This window comes from Carettochelys insculpta, chromosome 1 (assembly GCF_033958435.1).
Source record: "Carettochelys insculpta isolate YL-2023 chromosome 1, ASM3395843v1, whole genome shotgun sequence".
NCBI classification, from domain to species: domain Eukaryota; kingdom Metazoa; phylum Chordata; order Testudines; family Carettochelyidae; genus Carettochelys; species Carettochelys insculpta.
Window position 1 is genome coordinate 84808422 of NC_134137.1, and position 16323 is coordinate 84824744.

Below are 16323 nucleotides of genomic sequence, written 5' to 3' on the forward strand. Positions count from 1 at the left end.
TCACTTCCAAATTATAATTTTGACTAACTGATAAAGGCCACAAACTGGATTAAAAATATCTTTAAAAAGTTTTCAGACAGCATCTCCAAACTTTTTAGTCTCTGCTTAAACATGCAGTTGATATTACTTATCATCTTATAGAAGTTTTATAGAAGTTTTATTTGTTTAAAAAAACAATTTCTATATAATCTTTTGGAAATATATCACTAAATGTGTAAACTTCTAAACAATTATTTCATTCACTAGCAATTACTTGTCTACTATGCTCCGACTTCATGACCAACTCCTTTGAAATACGTATAGGCCATGGTAACCTATTTAGTGTGAATACAATTTTTAATAAAGGCAAGCAGGAGAAGAGAGAAAATTCTATGAAGTACATGCTATTTCCATGGGATATGAAAACCCAGAAAATGTAAACAATAGTTTCAATGTAAGACGAGTGTGAGACAAAAGTTCTTTAATCCTGTATCTTAGCGATACAGGATTCAAATGCAATCATGTCATTTGTCACACTTTAAAAAATTACTGTCTACAATAATTCCCCATTTTCAGTATGACAGTCAACTAACTCAGTCAACAGCATCTTCAAGTACCAGAAAACATCATCATATACTGGTCACAGGGTGGAGGACAGAAGAAGGCATACCTTTCCATCCTATTCAATTGCTGCCTGATCAAAAGCCCATTAAAATCAATGCAAGCATCTGTGGAGGGGACCAGTGTGGCAAAATTCCACAAATGCTCTGGGACACAAGAGACCAGAAACAGTCAAGGATTAATGGATATCAAGCCACGAATCCTACACAGATGACATCTAAGTACAATCTAGTATGGTTTGTTTCATATTTAACTGAATAAATTTGGTCTCTGACAACTTACAAACTTTTTTTGCCATATTTTGGCTTTTTAGTTTGGCGTCTGAGTATCTGTTGTCCCCTGAGAGTCTCCCATGCATGCCAACCCTGCTTTCTCCTAATGTTGCATAGATGTCTTGATTGCTACTTCCTGAATTTCTGTCTGGTGACCAGAGCTTTATATGGAAAAGACAGAAGCAAAGGCCCATGTCAACAATAAAGAGGAATCAGTTCCCACATTAGAAGACTTTGTTTCACTGATACAGAGAATTAATTTAATAAAAAAAGTATTTTAAAATACAGGAAACAATTCACTTTGCTGAATTTTAAAGTATTCAAAAGAAAATTCTCTGATATTGTATTGATTGTTTTCAAATATAGTTGATGCTGCAATTAAAATGATATATTTTGAGCTAACACATCGGAACCTTTCAGATCTTTGGAGTTTAGTTTACTTAGGATAAAAAATAACTAAACGTCTTTTCAACCAAATAGTTACAATTGTTTTAGATAAATTATAATGACTAATTAACCAAAATATGCAGATAAACCTAATGTGATATTTTTATAATACATTAATAGCTGTGTTGAAAAGTACCTTTGATTAAACAATGTATTACCAAACTTGACTTAGCTGTTAGTGTTGTCTAAAAAAGAAAATAATTAATGTTACTACAGTACATCAGCTGACTATGGTACTAATATACTGATAAAATCTCCCTGTAAGATTTGCACTTCTACGGTTAATATCAAAAGTAAGTTTTCCCTCTTGAAATATGAAATATTTAGATAAAGCGTACTGCAATTGCTAGCCTGGAAAAGCCAGTTTATTTCAACAAGATCAGAATATTCTAAGATCAGTATATTCTGTAAAGATACAACTTTAAAATTTCAAAAATAAACCCTTTGAAATGAAATAAAATTAATGTCCAAGGAAAGAAACTGTGTACTCAATACAGTTGTGTGTACTTGTAATGAAATTTAGCTTGACCAAAACTCAGTGAAACCCGGGGCTTCACCGGTATATACTGTAGCTTGGCTATCTACCCTAAGTCTTTTCTATTGACTGAGTTGGTTAAATACCTCTACTACAGTACTATTCATTGAGGGCCAGATCTGCTGATTCCTGCCTATGCTGTAGTTCCTCCCATGTTGGATTACAACCCACCAGTCCCATAATACTGTTGAAACACAGTCAATTTTGCAGTGTTGTTATGACCACCAGCCAGTTTTAACTATATTCCCAAATCATGTTACAACTTGCAAAAGTGGAAGGAGTTAGTCACAAAAGAGAAAGTGCATATTTTTGTAACTGAAGAACTTTTCAGCACATATACACATAGCAAGCACCTTAACGCCACCTTTTATTAGTCGTCATTTGCAGACTCATTTGCTTCCACCACAATGTCTAATGCACAACGCATGACCAAAGTTTGTAGACAGGTACAGTAATATTCTAACGTTATTCCTAGGTAAGTTTCTCTTGCACCTTCACCCCCACCCCACCCCCATATTCGAAAACCTCGATAATCAAGCTAGAGATAAAGACATCAATGAGTGCTTTCCTTCGCCTTGCCTAGGATAATGAATCCACCTACCCCCAAATGATTCAATGGGAGGGGAGAGAGAGAAAAGAATCGCACCCAGTCACTACTACATGGCATGCACAAAGGCTCATCGGGGTTAATGCCCCACGTGCAGCCGCTGCAGCGGCTTAAAATCCCACAAGAGGGGGAGAAAGTGAAAGCCCGATGATGAGTTGGAAGATGCTGTTGCCTTGTAACGCAAACCCCATCTGACAAGCAACTCTGCGGCCAGGCTCTTTAATGGCAGATGTGAACCACTCTATAAAGTTTCCCACCAAGCTCCGGAGCTGTTTCACACACACCCCTGTCTCCACTGGGCCTCTGCTGAAGTGAAGGACACCCCCCTCCCCGCCCGCCACGCAACTCTCCGCTCGTCAGCTCCCGGCGCTTGTTTAACGCCCGGCCCCTTGCCCGGGTCAGCAGATGCGGCGCTAACAGCCCCGCTCTGTTCACTCGCCGGTTTTGAGCAAGAAGAGGCATTTCCTCTTTTGTGTCCCGTCCCGTCCCGTCCAGTCCCGTCCCCCCGCCCACTTGCGCCAGCTTTAGAGGCTGGCCGGCTCCCTTTGTCTGCGCCGGGGCCGGGGGGTGGGACCGCGTCCCGCCGGCTGCCCGAGCTGGACCCCCTCCCCGCCTCCCGCAGTGCCCGCGGATCGTCCCTGCCCTGCGCCGCGACAGGATCCAGCCCCGACCGCTCCCCCGCCGCTTCTGCTCCCCGACTCCCCCCGCCTCGCTCGCACACCTGCTTCCCTCAGAGCAGCCCGGGCCTCCCCCCCCCCACCCCGCAGCAAAGCCACCTCCCCCACGCAGGGACCGGCCCCTCAGCCGCGGAGCGCGCCGCCACGCGGGGCCGCCCTTCGGGGTCAGACGCTCCCACGCGCCCGCCCATCCTCGCGGCGGGCCGCCGCCTCGCGCAGCCCGGTGGGGGGCGACGGGCCGAGCCCGGGGCTCGGAGTCAGCCCGGCCGGTGTCGACGCCCCCCTCCCCGCACGGCGCTCGGAGGCGGGAAGCGCCCGGCCCACCCTAGCGGGGCGAGAGGCGCTTGAAAGCGGCTGAGGGAAGCGCGGCCCGCTCCACCCCGCCCCCCCCACCTCCAAGCTCCTTTCTGGCCAGCGAGGAGCAGAGCGGCCGGCGCAGGGGAGGGGGCCAGGCGGGAAGGGGCCGGGCTGCTCCGAGGCACCCCGGGAAGAGGCGCAGCCGCCCGCCCGCATGAGGATGGGACTGGGGGGCGGTCGGGGCTGTGTGGGAGCGGAGCCGGCGGCGGCCGGCGGGGGGAAGGGCTCTTTACCTCGCGTTGGTGCAATCGTTGTAGAGGGTCTCGAAATCCTTCCTGGAGATGAGTTTGCAGCGGTTGACGCCGGGCTGGATGGCCCCCAGCCCCCGCAGGATGCGGACCTGCTCCACGTTGCACACCACCGGCGTGATCTCCAGCCGCTTCAGCTTGGTGTAGACGGTGTGCAAGCCCCCCACCAAGTGCTTGAGGAAGAGGTCGAAGGCCTGGGGCAGGCAGATGAGCTCGCAGCCCTCCACGGTGAAGGAGGCCACCTTGGCCCCCCTCAGATCCACCATCTTGCACTCATTATTCTGGGGGGTGTTCTCCACCGGCGACGGGGTCGAGTACACCGGCTTGCCCGGCAGGCTGCTGCTGCTGCTGCTGCTGCTGCTGGCGGTGCTGGGGGTGGAGGTGCCGCCGCCGCCGCCGCCTCCTCCCGTGCTGCTACTGGTGCTGCTGCTGCTGGTGCCCAGGCTGGGGCTGCAATTGCTGCCGCCGCCGCCGCCTCCGTTGCTGCTGCTGCTGCTGCCGCCACCTCCTCCGCTGCTGGCGGCTGTGGTGGAGGTGACTGTGGCCGCCGCCGCCGCCGCCGCGCTGGGCTCTGGCCGGAATAGGTTCGTCCCCGAAGAGGCTGGCGGGGGAGCGAGGGACGGAGCCGGAGACGAGGTGGCCGACGAGGTGGTGGTGGTGGTGGTGCAAGCGGCCGAAGTTGAGATCGGAGGTTGAGGGGGTACCAGCTGGGTCGGAGGGATCAGAGCAGCCGGTACGGCCATGGTCACATATACGAAGTGGGGGGCGGGGGGGCAGGAGGCAAAAAAAGTTGCCGCGGCCACAAAAGGGGGAGGGGGAGAAGGGGGAAGCCCCCAGCCAGCTGCCGCCGAGCGGGAGCGCCGCACAAAGTGTCCCGCAAGTGGGGAAGGAGAAGTCCGCGGCGGGCGGTAGGGTTGGGGCTTCGGGGAGGGCGGGGGTAGAGGGCGGTTTGGGCTGTGCTCCTGGCTCTAGCACCGAGTGGGAGCCGAAGGTGAAACGGAGGAGGGTTGAAGGACTTCGGGTCTCCCTGGCAAGTACATTGATCAAAGATTGAGAGGGGAATGACAGAGAGAAAATGAGCTGAAAAGTGCTGGCTGCTGCTGCTGCTGCCGCCGCGGCTCGCTCGCTCTCTCGCTCTCCGGACGAGTTGTTGTTGTCACACGGTGCAGAGGGGAGGAGCTCCGGCAACTTGAAATACCCTTTGAAGCAGCCAAAGCCTCAGTCACTAGTATTAACCCAAATTGTCCAACCAGGAACCCGGAGCGGAGGGAGAGAGATCCCTCTTCCTCCTCCTCTCCCCCCCCGAGACCGTTAGGTTGCATGTTTCATATTTCATCTCCGCACAGGCGAGGGGTGATTTTCCCAACCCTTCCAAGCGATCGCTTGTCAGCGCACTTGACAGAGGAGCGGGAACGCACCAAGTTTTTCTTACAGGGTGTAGGGCGCATCTTTCTTCGCTACCCAGAAAGTGGGGGAGGGGTCGGAAACTCGCCTGGTCCCCACGCTGCAAGCGCTCTTTACTTTCCGAGTAGCCCAGCTAGCCGGGGGGGAAGCCGAGTCAAACCCGGATTACTCTTCCAGGACAACAAACAAGCCGAGGGACAGGGATGGAAGTTCATAACCGGGGTTCCAGAAAAAGCACAAGAATTAGCGCCACCTCTCTTTGTCGTGTGAAGGACTGGTGGCTGTAAGGCGAGGGGAGCGCTAGAGAAGAAAGAGGAGCAAAAGAAAAACCATTTCCAGAAAACGAGACATTTATGGATTAAAGAGCACCAGGCGGTTTTCATAACATTTAGAAATAGCATCTCTTGTGCTACGCAATCTCATGGCAAGGGCTAATTTTTAAAGGAATGAACAAGTGCTATTTTCCGCTATAGGCTCCCGTGAACTCTTTGATCACAAGTGCAACGCTGGTGAACAAGCCAGACATTTACGGTGTATTTCCTGTCTTATACGAGCCAGTTTATGTTTGATTGTGGTTTTGATAGCTACGTAAAATAAGGTCTCCTAACTAAAATGTGTGAAAAGAATTAGTTGTAACACTTGTTCTAATAAGGTTGAAGTAACTTTAAATGCAATAGCCAAAATACTACAGAGCTGAAACTGAATGCTTACTCCCACCCTGTTGTATCTAGGTATTGCAGCGGTCTCTGAACAACAGGTGACTGCAAGCCACACGTCCAAGTTTGAACACTGATACTCTGCCCATAGCACCAGGTACGCTGTAAAATTAGCTGTTGCGCTTGCCCACACATGCGCAGTAGTTAATTTTATAGGATATGCAGATACATCTTTGAATTGTGGGTCAGGCCGCATATATGTTATGCCACGTGAAAAGGGTTAAGAGTAGAGTGTTAGTTCGAATTCGGAATTATCTTTTTGGTTCCGGTTGAGGAATTGCTTTGGCTTTTGTCTCAAGTTTCATTTGTGTGTTTTCTGTTTTTAAAAAGACAAACTAATAATCTTTCGTACAAGTGCAGGAGCTGCAGCAATACTGTACACATAAGTAGCTCGGGTTTTTAAACAAGGTAAATTATGCACTCGGCAGATTCTGACTCTACCTGACCTTTGCCTGTTTTTTTAGATGTAATATTTACACGAGGCATGAATCATGGGATTATACATGTAGATGGATGATAAGACTTTTAATGGAAACTAATTCTATAATATAGAGGGAAATCACTTCTTTCAAATTGCCATAGCTATTAGTATTTTCTTATGACCTGCTTGCTCACTACGTGTGAGGTTGCTTTTTAAATTCCAGTATATTTCAGTTATGAATACCAAAACGTGTGGTTAGCCAGTGAACTTTTATTCTTCCTAATAACCAAACAAGTTCAGAAAAGAAGAAAATAAGAGCATCATATCCAGGTTTGAATCTTGTGCACCAACAATGCAAGTTACAAAGTCTAAGAAACACAACCAAACCTTAAAATGGGAATGCATATGCAACTTTAATTATGGCCGAGCCTGCCGTTGGAAACACTTAAAAGGCCGTTAAAATGTAACCGACTTGCATTGTTTTATTTTCAGGTAGAAGGAATCACAAAGTTGCTGAAAACCCTCTGCCCGTATTCACTCTCTCAATTTCCCGTGTCATACCATTCTATAGTCATAGAGCATGCACCTGAGTAAGTTAATGCAGTACAGGGCCGAACAAGTGTGATGTCACCATTCCACCTCCATTTGTGAATGAATCCTGAACTAACTCAAACCGTCCATTCCCTTTCCCCTGCTTCAAATAACCCTACCACATCACTTGCTCTTTGTTTACCCCTATTTCTAAATATGTATCCTCACGTGCATTTATTGTGTGTCTAAAAACAGTTTTAAAAATGATTTGTAAGTTTTTGCCACGGCGGGTTTGGTTAACAGTGCTGGTTTAATGAAACAATGAGATTACATTTATCAAAGAGTTGTAGAATCTTCAAGGCTTCTTGCTTGGTTAGTGTCTCAAACGATTATAGCAAACTAATAGAGTTAGCTAAACGTTGAGATAGACACCAACAAACAATGATATTGCTCGATTCCTCTCTTTAAACTTTCTTTTTTCACTTTGCATTTTGATTGCACATCCATCCTTTCAAAAAAGAATATCGCTTGACTTCACGCTTTCTTCCAACCCCCCCCCCCCGCAATTTATATCAGTAAAACTCAGAGTATTATTTCTGATTTGAGAATTCTCCCTGTGTCAAGTGAAGACTTATGGTGCTGAAATCAATAAGACTGCTTGAAATTCAAAGACCTGCAAATCGTTCTGTTTGTCCTTTGATAGGGCCTGTGCTGATTATAATGCGACCAAGAAAGCTTAATTGCTGCACTAATTAAGAAGTCTTTAATTTCATTCCTGGAATATTGTTTGAAGCAGGGCTTCTCTTGTGCTCATATAACAGTTCAGGGCGGGTACTCTTCCTTCCCCCCGCCCCCCACCGACCATTTCGGTGAATGAGAATGTACATGAAACAATAAGATGAATGGATAATTATCCTAATGTATTACTTAAAAATCAGCACTTTCTCTGGAGTTCACTGTTTTATTAAATCCAGTTTTACTGGCAGCTGTGAGGTGCAATTAGGAAATGTATTGTAGCTGTTCCATCCTATTCTGCAAAAATCTGATAGTCTGTAAGGTGTCCCAGGACTTCTGCTTGTTTTTGCGGACACAGACTAACAGAGTTACCCCTCTGATACTTTCCCATCTAAGTACCTACAGCCTGGCACCCCCTCTCCAATAGTTGTTATTGTAAATATATTCAGTCAAACAGAAAACGTTCTAACTTCAGAACGTGGGGTACGGAGAAGGAGAGGGGATTGGTGGCAGAAGGTAGGTAGATAGGGATACCCATCCGGGCACACAGTGTTAAATGCACGAACATGGATTCTATCTGTATTTATTTTGACATTCCACCTCTTCCCCACTCCTTGAAAAATACTCTGCTCTATTTTATCTCATCTTATCCTTGGCTATTGACCTATTTTATTCACCGATTTTTCAAGTGGGGAAACTTGACTAAACGATTTCGCAAAGCTTTCTATGTGATCAATAGCAATTTTTTAGGTTTATTCATAGTGCATTATAATTCCGGCAAACGACTGCAAAGCAGAAGATTTCTGAGGAAGAAGTAACTATTGACAAAAGGGAGGTAAGTTTTGTGCTGCTCTCCACAAAGCGACTTTTTTTTTTTAATTTTTATTTTAACCCTGGCCTTACTTGTACTTTTCCGGGGAGACTGAGGGAAAGAGTACAAGGAGACTCTTACATTGTATCTTCCATGGATTCTAAAATAGAAAGTTACAACAATCTAAGCTTAGATGTTGGGATCCTTTTTTCACTAAGATATTTACTAAACCTTTCAATGTTTGTTGAAAGCAAGATTAATACATAATAGACTGATATAATATCTCCTAACAACAACAGGAAACTACATACCGCAGTGGCAGTTTTTGAAATTGTTGCATTATAGTCAAATTAGCCCGGACCTTACCAAATACAAATACGTACTGGATTGTGTGTATGTGTGTGTGACAGGGTAAGATGATACCATTCTTATTAGATACAAAGGGAAATTTACCATTCCGAGCACGACGCCACGCTAATTATGTTTATTTTAATTGAAAGCAAGGTTTGGGGGTGGGGTCTGAAATTACGTGCAGGATATTTTAGTAACCATACTATAATAATTAATAATAAAGCAAGTGCACCAAATGTTCATTGCAAACATTTCAGTGTTTCTAAATCTATTGGAAAATTAAATGAAAAGTGGAGTTTGGTACAAACAATGCCCCAGGGCAAAAAACAACTAACACTAGATTTTCCAGTCCAGCCATAACACAAATCAATTTGAGCACACTTCTATGGCCAGACTGCCAGATTGTTATGACTGCTAATTCACTCAATCAAACAGTGCATTAGCACGCCCGGCGCAAACAGCTTTAACAATAGCATCCACTTCTGAACAGTCCACCATATATCATAAATCTAGGATACATGAAAATAGTTTTAGTATCTGTTTATCACCACGAACATTTATGTGTGCTAAATGTTTAACAAAAATGCGATGAACAAAAAATCCTTCCGGCGCTATTTAAAAATAACCAAAAAGTTTATAACATTAGAAACTTGCAAGCAAATTGTGGTCTGGATTTGTTTGAATACACATTTCTCAGCTGTCTACACGTCTATAGCGTCTCACTGGAAATGGAATGGTCCCACGCTTTGTAGTTTAGATACACAGTCTGCCTCATCAGTCAGTTTCACGGAAGACCTTCATTCTGTGATACCAGTTGTGGGAGTAAAATATTCATGCTTTAGCCTCACGTGGATAACTTCCGTCCTCTCCTTTTAAATCCAGAAGAAAGGGAACAGGCATCTTCACTGATCTTAACTGATGCTCTAACCAAGGAAATGGTTGTCCTTTCCCCTGCCCCTCCCCCCAACATAAAACCCGGTTAGCAACCTTCCTTCCCTGCCCATCCCCCCAGTGTATGCAAATCGGAGCTACCACACGCTCGTTAAGCATCCTGCTTATTTACAGATGATATAAAACGCGTCATTCTAAATTAATTCGTTGGATGGGTTTCACACTCAACGACTAAAAGAATCGCTTCTGTTCACTTGAGTCTCAAGGGCCCATTGCAGTTCGTAGCGCCAAGTGGAAACGGGTCGCGGGCCGTTCTCACACTGGTTCAGAATGAAAGAAGTAGGTGATTGGGTGCTGACTGCGGACGTTGCCATTACAATAGCCAGCCAATAGGAAGCTGCAGTAACAGGGAAATTCTAACCAACTTTCCTGCACGGATTATATTATCCCTGCCACGGACGACGAGCACTAGGTGGCTTGTAAGTTACACTTCGCTCTCATTACTTGTCTCCGTCCGGCGCAACCTGCTAATTCAACTACCAACAAGTAGTAAAAGATGCTCACCCATTAGTTAAATACATAACCTCCGCTCCTAAATCACCTTCTACTGGTGACGTAATCTGAAACACCTTTCCTTCTCTTTTCCCCCGATACAGAATTTAGCCCAGTCTCTCGTAAGCATCATGCCGGACTAATTAAAAATAAATGTCACTGAGTGAAGAAAGATTAGTTTCGGCCTGATACTGAAATCGTCTTTTTTTTCTTCAGTTAGCATCGAGTTTTAAACATTTGTAAAGATATCTGTTACTTAAAAAAAACAACCCTTATTCACCAATTAAAATTCACATGGGATTTGATAACATATGCATCTTTCCTCTGAGAATAACCTGCAAGAGTTTCTTCCAAATCCTCCTGGACCATGATGCAAACGCCACAACCATGTGTGTTCACACTGTACATCACCGGTCCGATTCTGCTCCCGGTGAAGTCATCAGTATCTCTAAATGCGAAAGGATGCAGGAGCGGGTCTATGTGTTTTTATAAAGATAGATAAGTGCTGAAAGAGTGGTTGCAACTCTCACAACCACTTACACATTGATTGTTTCCCTTAATAACACCGCACAGAGGGCTTTACGAGCTAATACCTGCAACGTTCATCTCTTTCCATTTCAAATCACCTGTGTGTATGAAAAAGCATTGGATCGGTTTGTTTTATACATTCATTATTTACACTACTGTGGCTCACAATCAGCCGAACATTTTAATTGTTTTAAAACACAATAAACCCCCCCCCCTTTCTAATCTGATCTCTTTGTCTGAGAACTTTCAGCCCAGAGCAGATTTTTACAGCAAGTTGTAAACCCCTGAAAGAGGGGGCGATTGTAATAGAAGTGCTGACACAACTTTAACTATAGCGTTGTAAACGGCTATGCTATAATATCCATTAAGCAGAAAGAAAAATAAGATGGCTGATCAATAATTTATACAAAGAGTGCCAACTGCAAAGACATAATAACTGTAATGTTTGCAAAGCAATCTCTCGCTCTCCAGGCTTAACAGTAAATGCAAACTAGCGGCGCTGTTAATATCCAGCTCCTACCGATAAGAATACAAACACATTACTTCAAAATGTATTTTGCTTAACATTGAGCAAGCCTGGGTGCCTGAAAATACCGTATAATTACGGCGCAGCTCAGACTTGTTGGGACGCGTGTTTTTGTTTTGTGTCTCTCTTCCCTCCCCCCACCCCCGCCAGCCACATTATTGTGGAAGAACCTTTCCTTTGCAACCTCAGTGATCGGGGAACAGGTTGTTGGGCGGATGTCAATTTAAACGGGTCGACTTCGGGTCATTCCAGTTCCTCGCAGAGTCATTCATACGTGGAAACAAAATGACACCCTTTAACTTCAAAGAAAGTTACAACCGTTTACCGCGCGCAAGCCGAAACACAATGCCTCCTTGGAGCGATAAGAATCAGCTGCGAGAAGACAATGCAGTCGCGGTTAAGCCGGAGAAAGCTGCCGGAGGGGACAATGCATTCTGGAGGGGGGGGCAGTTGTACTCTGCCCACCCCTCGAGCCGACCATAAGCAAACCTCATTTGCATTGAAGTGTGTCTACGATTTCCGCCTGCTATATTTAGATATCAAAGCATAGCAACGCGGGCCCGAAAAGTTGATAAAAAAAAGAAAGCTCGGGTTGCATACAAGCTCTTTCTTGCCTGCCCCCCTCGATGTGAGGAGCAGGGGAAAGGGAAGGAGCCAGCCACCGCGGGAGGGCTCCTGCCGCTGGTAAACGGAAAAGTGGAGGGGAGCATCTCAAGAGGAGGGGGTGAAAAGCCAAAAACTGGACAAAAGAACGTGATGTTGCCCGCGACGCTGGAAGCCACTCCAAAGCTCGCCCTGGAGGAGCCCTGTGGAAGATCCTCCAGAGTCCAGTTCGTGTCTCCCGTTGCATTTTTGCATGTGCGCTCGCAGGGGCTAAAGCCGGACGGAAAGGCAGTGTCTTTTCCATCCTGAGCCTCGAGTGCGGAGAGGGGATTTCACTGGGTGAGCAACTGCGCCTGGAAAGGAGCCAGAAACGTACATGAAAGGTGTTTAAGATTGCCTGCTTACCCAATGACCCGTGCCAGGTCAGTTCCAACAACGTTAAAAACCAAACGAAGGCACCTATGCAAAGGTCAGATTGATAAAGACATAGATCCATGTTTTTAAATTCCGGGGGAAGACTGCCTCCCCCCATCAGACGGCTGTGTTCTCCAATTAGCTGTTTGGCGCAGTGCTGAATACCGTTGTTTAAAGAGACAAGCTTTAAAAAATTGCAGCGCCCACTTGCGTCCTTGTTTGGAAGAAGGGCATCGGGTCTTTCCCTATTTTGGTTTAAACACGATGGAAAACAGGGTTGGCCATGAAACTCGACACAAAAAGCTTAAAGTTTAGCTTTGCATGCATAGTTTGTGTTTTTAAAACTTATAAGACTGCCAATGTAAAAAAAATCGTATCTATATTTGCATTCTTGTGCTCCCCTGTGCTTTAAAAGTAACTTGCAAAGGACAGATCTGTGGCAGTTTAACAAAATACAGTTTTCCCTTCTGCTAGATACTGACAGGACTCCCATCACCGTGTTATATGAGTGCTCAAGAATGAGAGGGAGAGAAAGGAAGAAGAGTGTTAAGAAGATACTAGCTATTTATTATTATGTATCCACAAGCGGTTCATTTGGCAATAATAGGGCACACCATTCAAGAGGGGGTATTTCAGGACTAAAGAACAAGAAGTTTTGACTTAAGAACATCAGTAATAGTTACTATATTACAAAGTGTTTTTTATCATTTTACCAGTACATGAAAAATATTTCCTTTTCCCTTTCTTATTTCCCTAAAGCCTACAGCTTTTTTGAGGGAAAAGTGGTGAGGTATGAGAAGGGATGTATTAACAGGCAGTCACATGTCACTCATTTGTGAAAGGCATAAAAGTGGTACTTGGGTGGGAAACTGTTGGTAAATAAGCTCAAATGGATGAGTCTCTGAGATTTTGAAGGTTCATCTGAACTTCTGGTGCTTATGAAGCTCTCTATGACATCCCCAACAGGTTCCTTCTTAACTCTGAGCTCATATTTCCATTTCTGATACAGTGTTTAAAAAGTAATCAGAGAACCAGCTCCAATAACTGGCACCTGACTTCCTGTACAACACTTCTCTGAAGGATACTGCACAACAGAAAGACTTGTTGCAGGTCTGTGTTGATTACCTTTCAGAGGAGGAGATGCACAGGTCTCTTGTCCAGTTAGAGGAAAAATCAATGAGGATAACTTCAGGACCAGCCTTCAGTATGGTCCCAAAATGACTGATAGCACTTGGACTTTGTAGCACAGTGGCTGCAGCTTAAAAGCAATTTCAGGTATCTTAACTGATTAACACATTACAAAGGCAGCTTCCTCTTTCTTGACAGCTACCTCTCAACAACAAACATGGTAAAAGACAAACACATAGGATGACTTGACTGGACTCATTAACAATGGTCCTATGCTTGACAAACTCATCTAATGCAGAGGGTTTTACCCTTTGAAGTTTATGCCCCAATGAATCTGTAACTCTAATGTGCCACAGGACTCATTGTTTTTGCAGATATAAACTAACATGGTTCCCCTTTTGAGCCATTCTAGGAAACAAACAAAGGCTGTGATAATTAACAGTAAGTGGTAGCAGTTGATCTTCTGGGGTCTGATTTTGCATGTTCTGATGAAGAGACAGTGAAATTGACCTCTCTGGGCTCAGCCATCGACCTACAAGGGACTCAATGCAAGACTAAAGAGGCTTGGACTACACTAAAGAAGTAAGTTGATTTTGATACACCTATTCTAGCTACCTAAATTATTTCCATAGTAAAGACTTACCATAACTCTCTATATCCCCCAGCCTCATCTATAAAGGCAAGCATCATACAAGTTTGTGTCCTGAAGACTTACTTGAGTACTGGGGCTTTCTTTGACAAAGAAGAAAAACTAAGCATATACAAGATCATTTTGAACAGAGTGACAACAAACAAACAAACAAAAAAACCCCTCCCCCACAAAAAAAAACCCAAAAGAACACCCAAACCTACATCCAATAGGCAATATGAACCAGGATTGAGTCAATGTGCACCCCTTTTCTCTCTTTTGAGGGCCAGATATTAACTTTTTCTTTCATAGTTTACACAGATCTATATGTCAATAATAAGCTCCTAAATCAATAGGTCTAAAGCCCTGAGGAGTTCTTTCTGCTGAAATTTTGCTGTGTTAAGCATTAGAAGCAACAGAGTAACATAACATTTAAATAAGCATCAGAAGGTCCTAATAGAGAGTTTTTTTGAAAGGGTGTATTCAGTTAGGGTAGCCATTTGGCTCAGTTATTTTGCATAAAATGGGTCATATTAGGCAAGAGGTATCCAATACGTGGCCCATGAGCCAGAATGCGGCCTGCAGAGCCTTTTTATCCTGCTTGCAGAGCTGGCAGCAGTGCCATTTTGAATGCCAGCTGGGCAGCTCTGAGCCACATGTGGATCTTTAAGGAGCCGTTTGTGGCTCACACTGACACTGCTGCTCACTTCTCCTCTGGGTCACTGCCCTGCTGCTCTGAAAGAGTAAAACTCAGTTTAATTGTCTGACAGGATTGATGTATCTGTTGAACCAATGAAATTGAGTTGTGTTATTTCAGTGTGACAGTGCAGACAGACACAGGAACTGTAGGTGAGGGAGGGAGTAGGAGGACTGGAGGGAGCTGCACAGACATGCTAAGGACGAGACAGCAGCCTGGCAAAGGTGCAGCAAGGGGTGGCAGCACCCAGAGCTCCTTTGTAAGGTAAATTAATCCTGCATTTGGGGCTGTGAGGGGTTTAAGCTTGGGGTCAGGGGGGCATCAGTCTTGGGGCTGAAGAGGGGTTAAACCTGAGGATGGGGGAAGTGGATTAGGGGCTGAGAGGGGTTAAACCTGGGGATGGGGGGTGGTTTGGGGCTATTTTGTGTTTGGCCCCCAGAACATGTAAAAACTTGCCATGTGTCTCTGATGAAAATAGGTTAGACACCCCTGGATTAGGTGTATCATCACCATCATAACAAATACCTGGAGGATTATAGATCTCACCGGACACCGCCAGAAGTTTTATTCTATGAGTATTTGTTTGAATTTTGACAGAAAAATCAACTTTGCCAGTGTTTATGTCCTACTAGCGCTCACTTTCTATGAATTTACATGCAAATAAGTTTTACTAGCACTTGTTTGAATCTTCACTGAAAGCAAATTCTGGTTGTTTTCACACCAGCCACGGGATAAATTGGCTCACTGAGTCCTCAGTGCTTCAAATGTATGCTTAACCTCCTAAAGCATGGGAGTATCTCAATAAATGGGGACCTGCATTGGAGAGCAGGAAGGCCAATCACAACAGAACAATAGAACTTGAATCTCAGGTTTTGAAAAGTAAGCTGAAGAGTAAATGCAATTTGTAAGGCAGCTTTGGTGACTAATTTTCTGAATTTTTTGTGAATTCCAACTGTGTAAACAAGGTCAGTAGAACAATTTGTGTAGAAGGGTGCTGAGAGCCATTGAACCAAACTGTTAACCTGTATACAGGCCCACCAACAGGATTGGGAGCTGGGGGAAGGGACAGTTGCCCTTGGGCCTGACACTTCAAAGAATGCCAGAGCTTCAGCCACTGCTGTCAAAGTAGCAACAGCAGTGGCCAGAGCACTGGGCCCCTTTGAAATGCTGCGAGGCTCTGTGCCACCTCTGCCCATGTGGTTGTGAGGGAGTGTGTGTGTGTGGGGAACGGGGGGAAGATGGCAGGGATGACTGCCTTAAGTCCCACCTCTTCTGCCCTGGCCCTGCCCCTCCTGGGGATGAGGAATTGGGCTCTCTCCCACCTTGCCCCCAGGCTCATGGTGTCTGCTGATGCCGCTGCCTGTATATAATGGAAAAAAACTTCAAGCCAGTAATTGCAGTAGCAGTCCTAGGAACCCTCATGCATGGGTGCTTGAGATATGAGATCAAATTTGGTGATAAAATTATTCATTACAAAATATTTAAGTTTTAAATTGTTTATGGGCAAATCTTAAATTTTTTAAAACTTTTTTCCCCTCAAAAATAGTGGTATTTAAAACTGAAACTTCAGAGTGAGAACAATAAGTCATCACCAGTTATGTTTTCTTAATGCATCCAGCCTAATGCTGAAAAGTGTTTTGTAAG

The 16323-nt window shown here is 45.0% G+C and overlaps 1 protein-coding gene across 6 annotated transcripts in view; it reads right to left on the reverse strand.

The window, feature by feature from the left end:
- DACH1 (dachshund family transcription factor 1) overlaps positions 1 to 12272 on the reverse strand; it is a 523814-nt gene extending 511542 nt beyond the window's left edge. Inside the window, exons 1-2 of one of the 6 annotated variants that reach the window (XM_074988756.1) lie at positions 12218 to 12272; positions 3729 to 9581 (exon numbers count right to left, since the gene is read on the reverse strand). In XM_074988756.1, coding sequence (XP_074844857.1) covers positions 3729 to 4486 — 758 coding nt within the window. In that variant the 5' untranslated portion in view covers positions 4487 to 9581; positions 12218 to 12272. Of the gene's footprint in view, positions 1 to 3728; positions 9582 to 12217 lie in introns of those variants that run through there. The other 5 variants (XM_074988771.1, XM_074988763.1, XM_074988788.1 and 2 more) reach the window with 5 other exon arrangements.
- Between the last annotated feature and the right edge of the window lie 4051 nt (positions 12273 to 16323).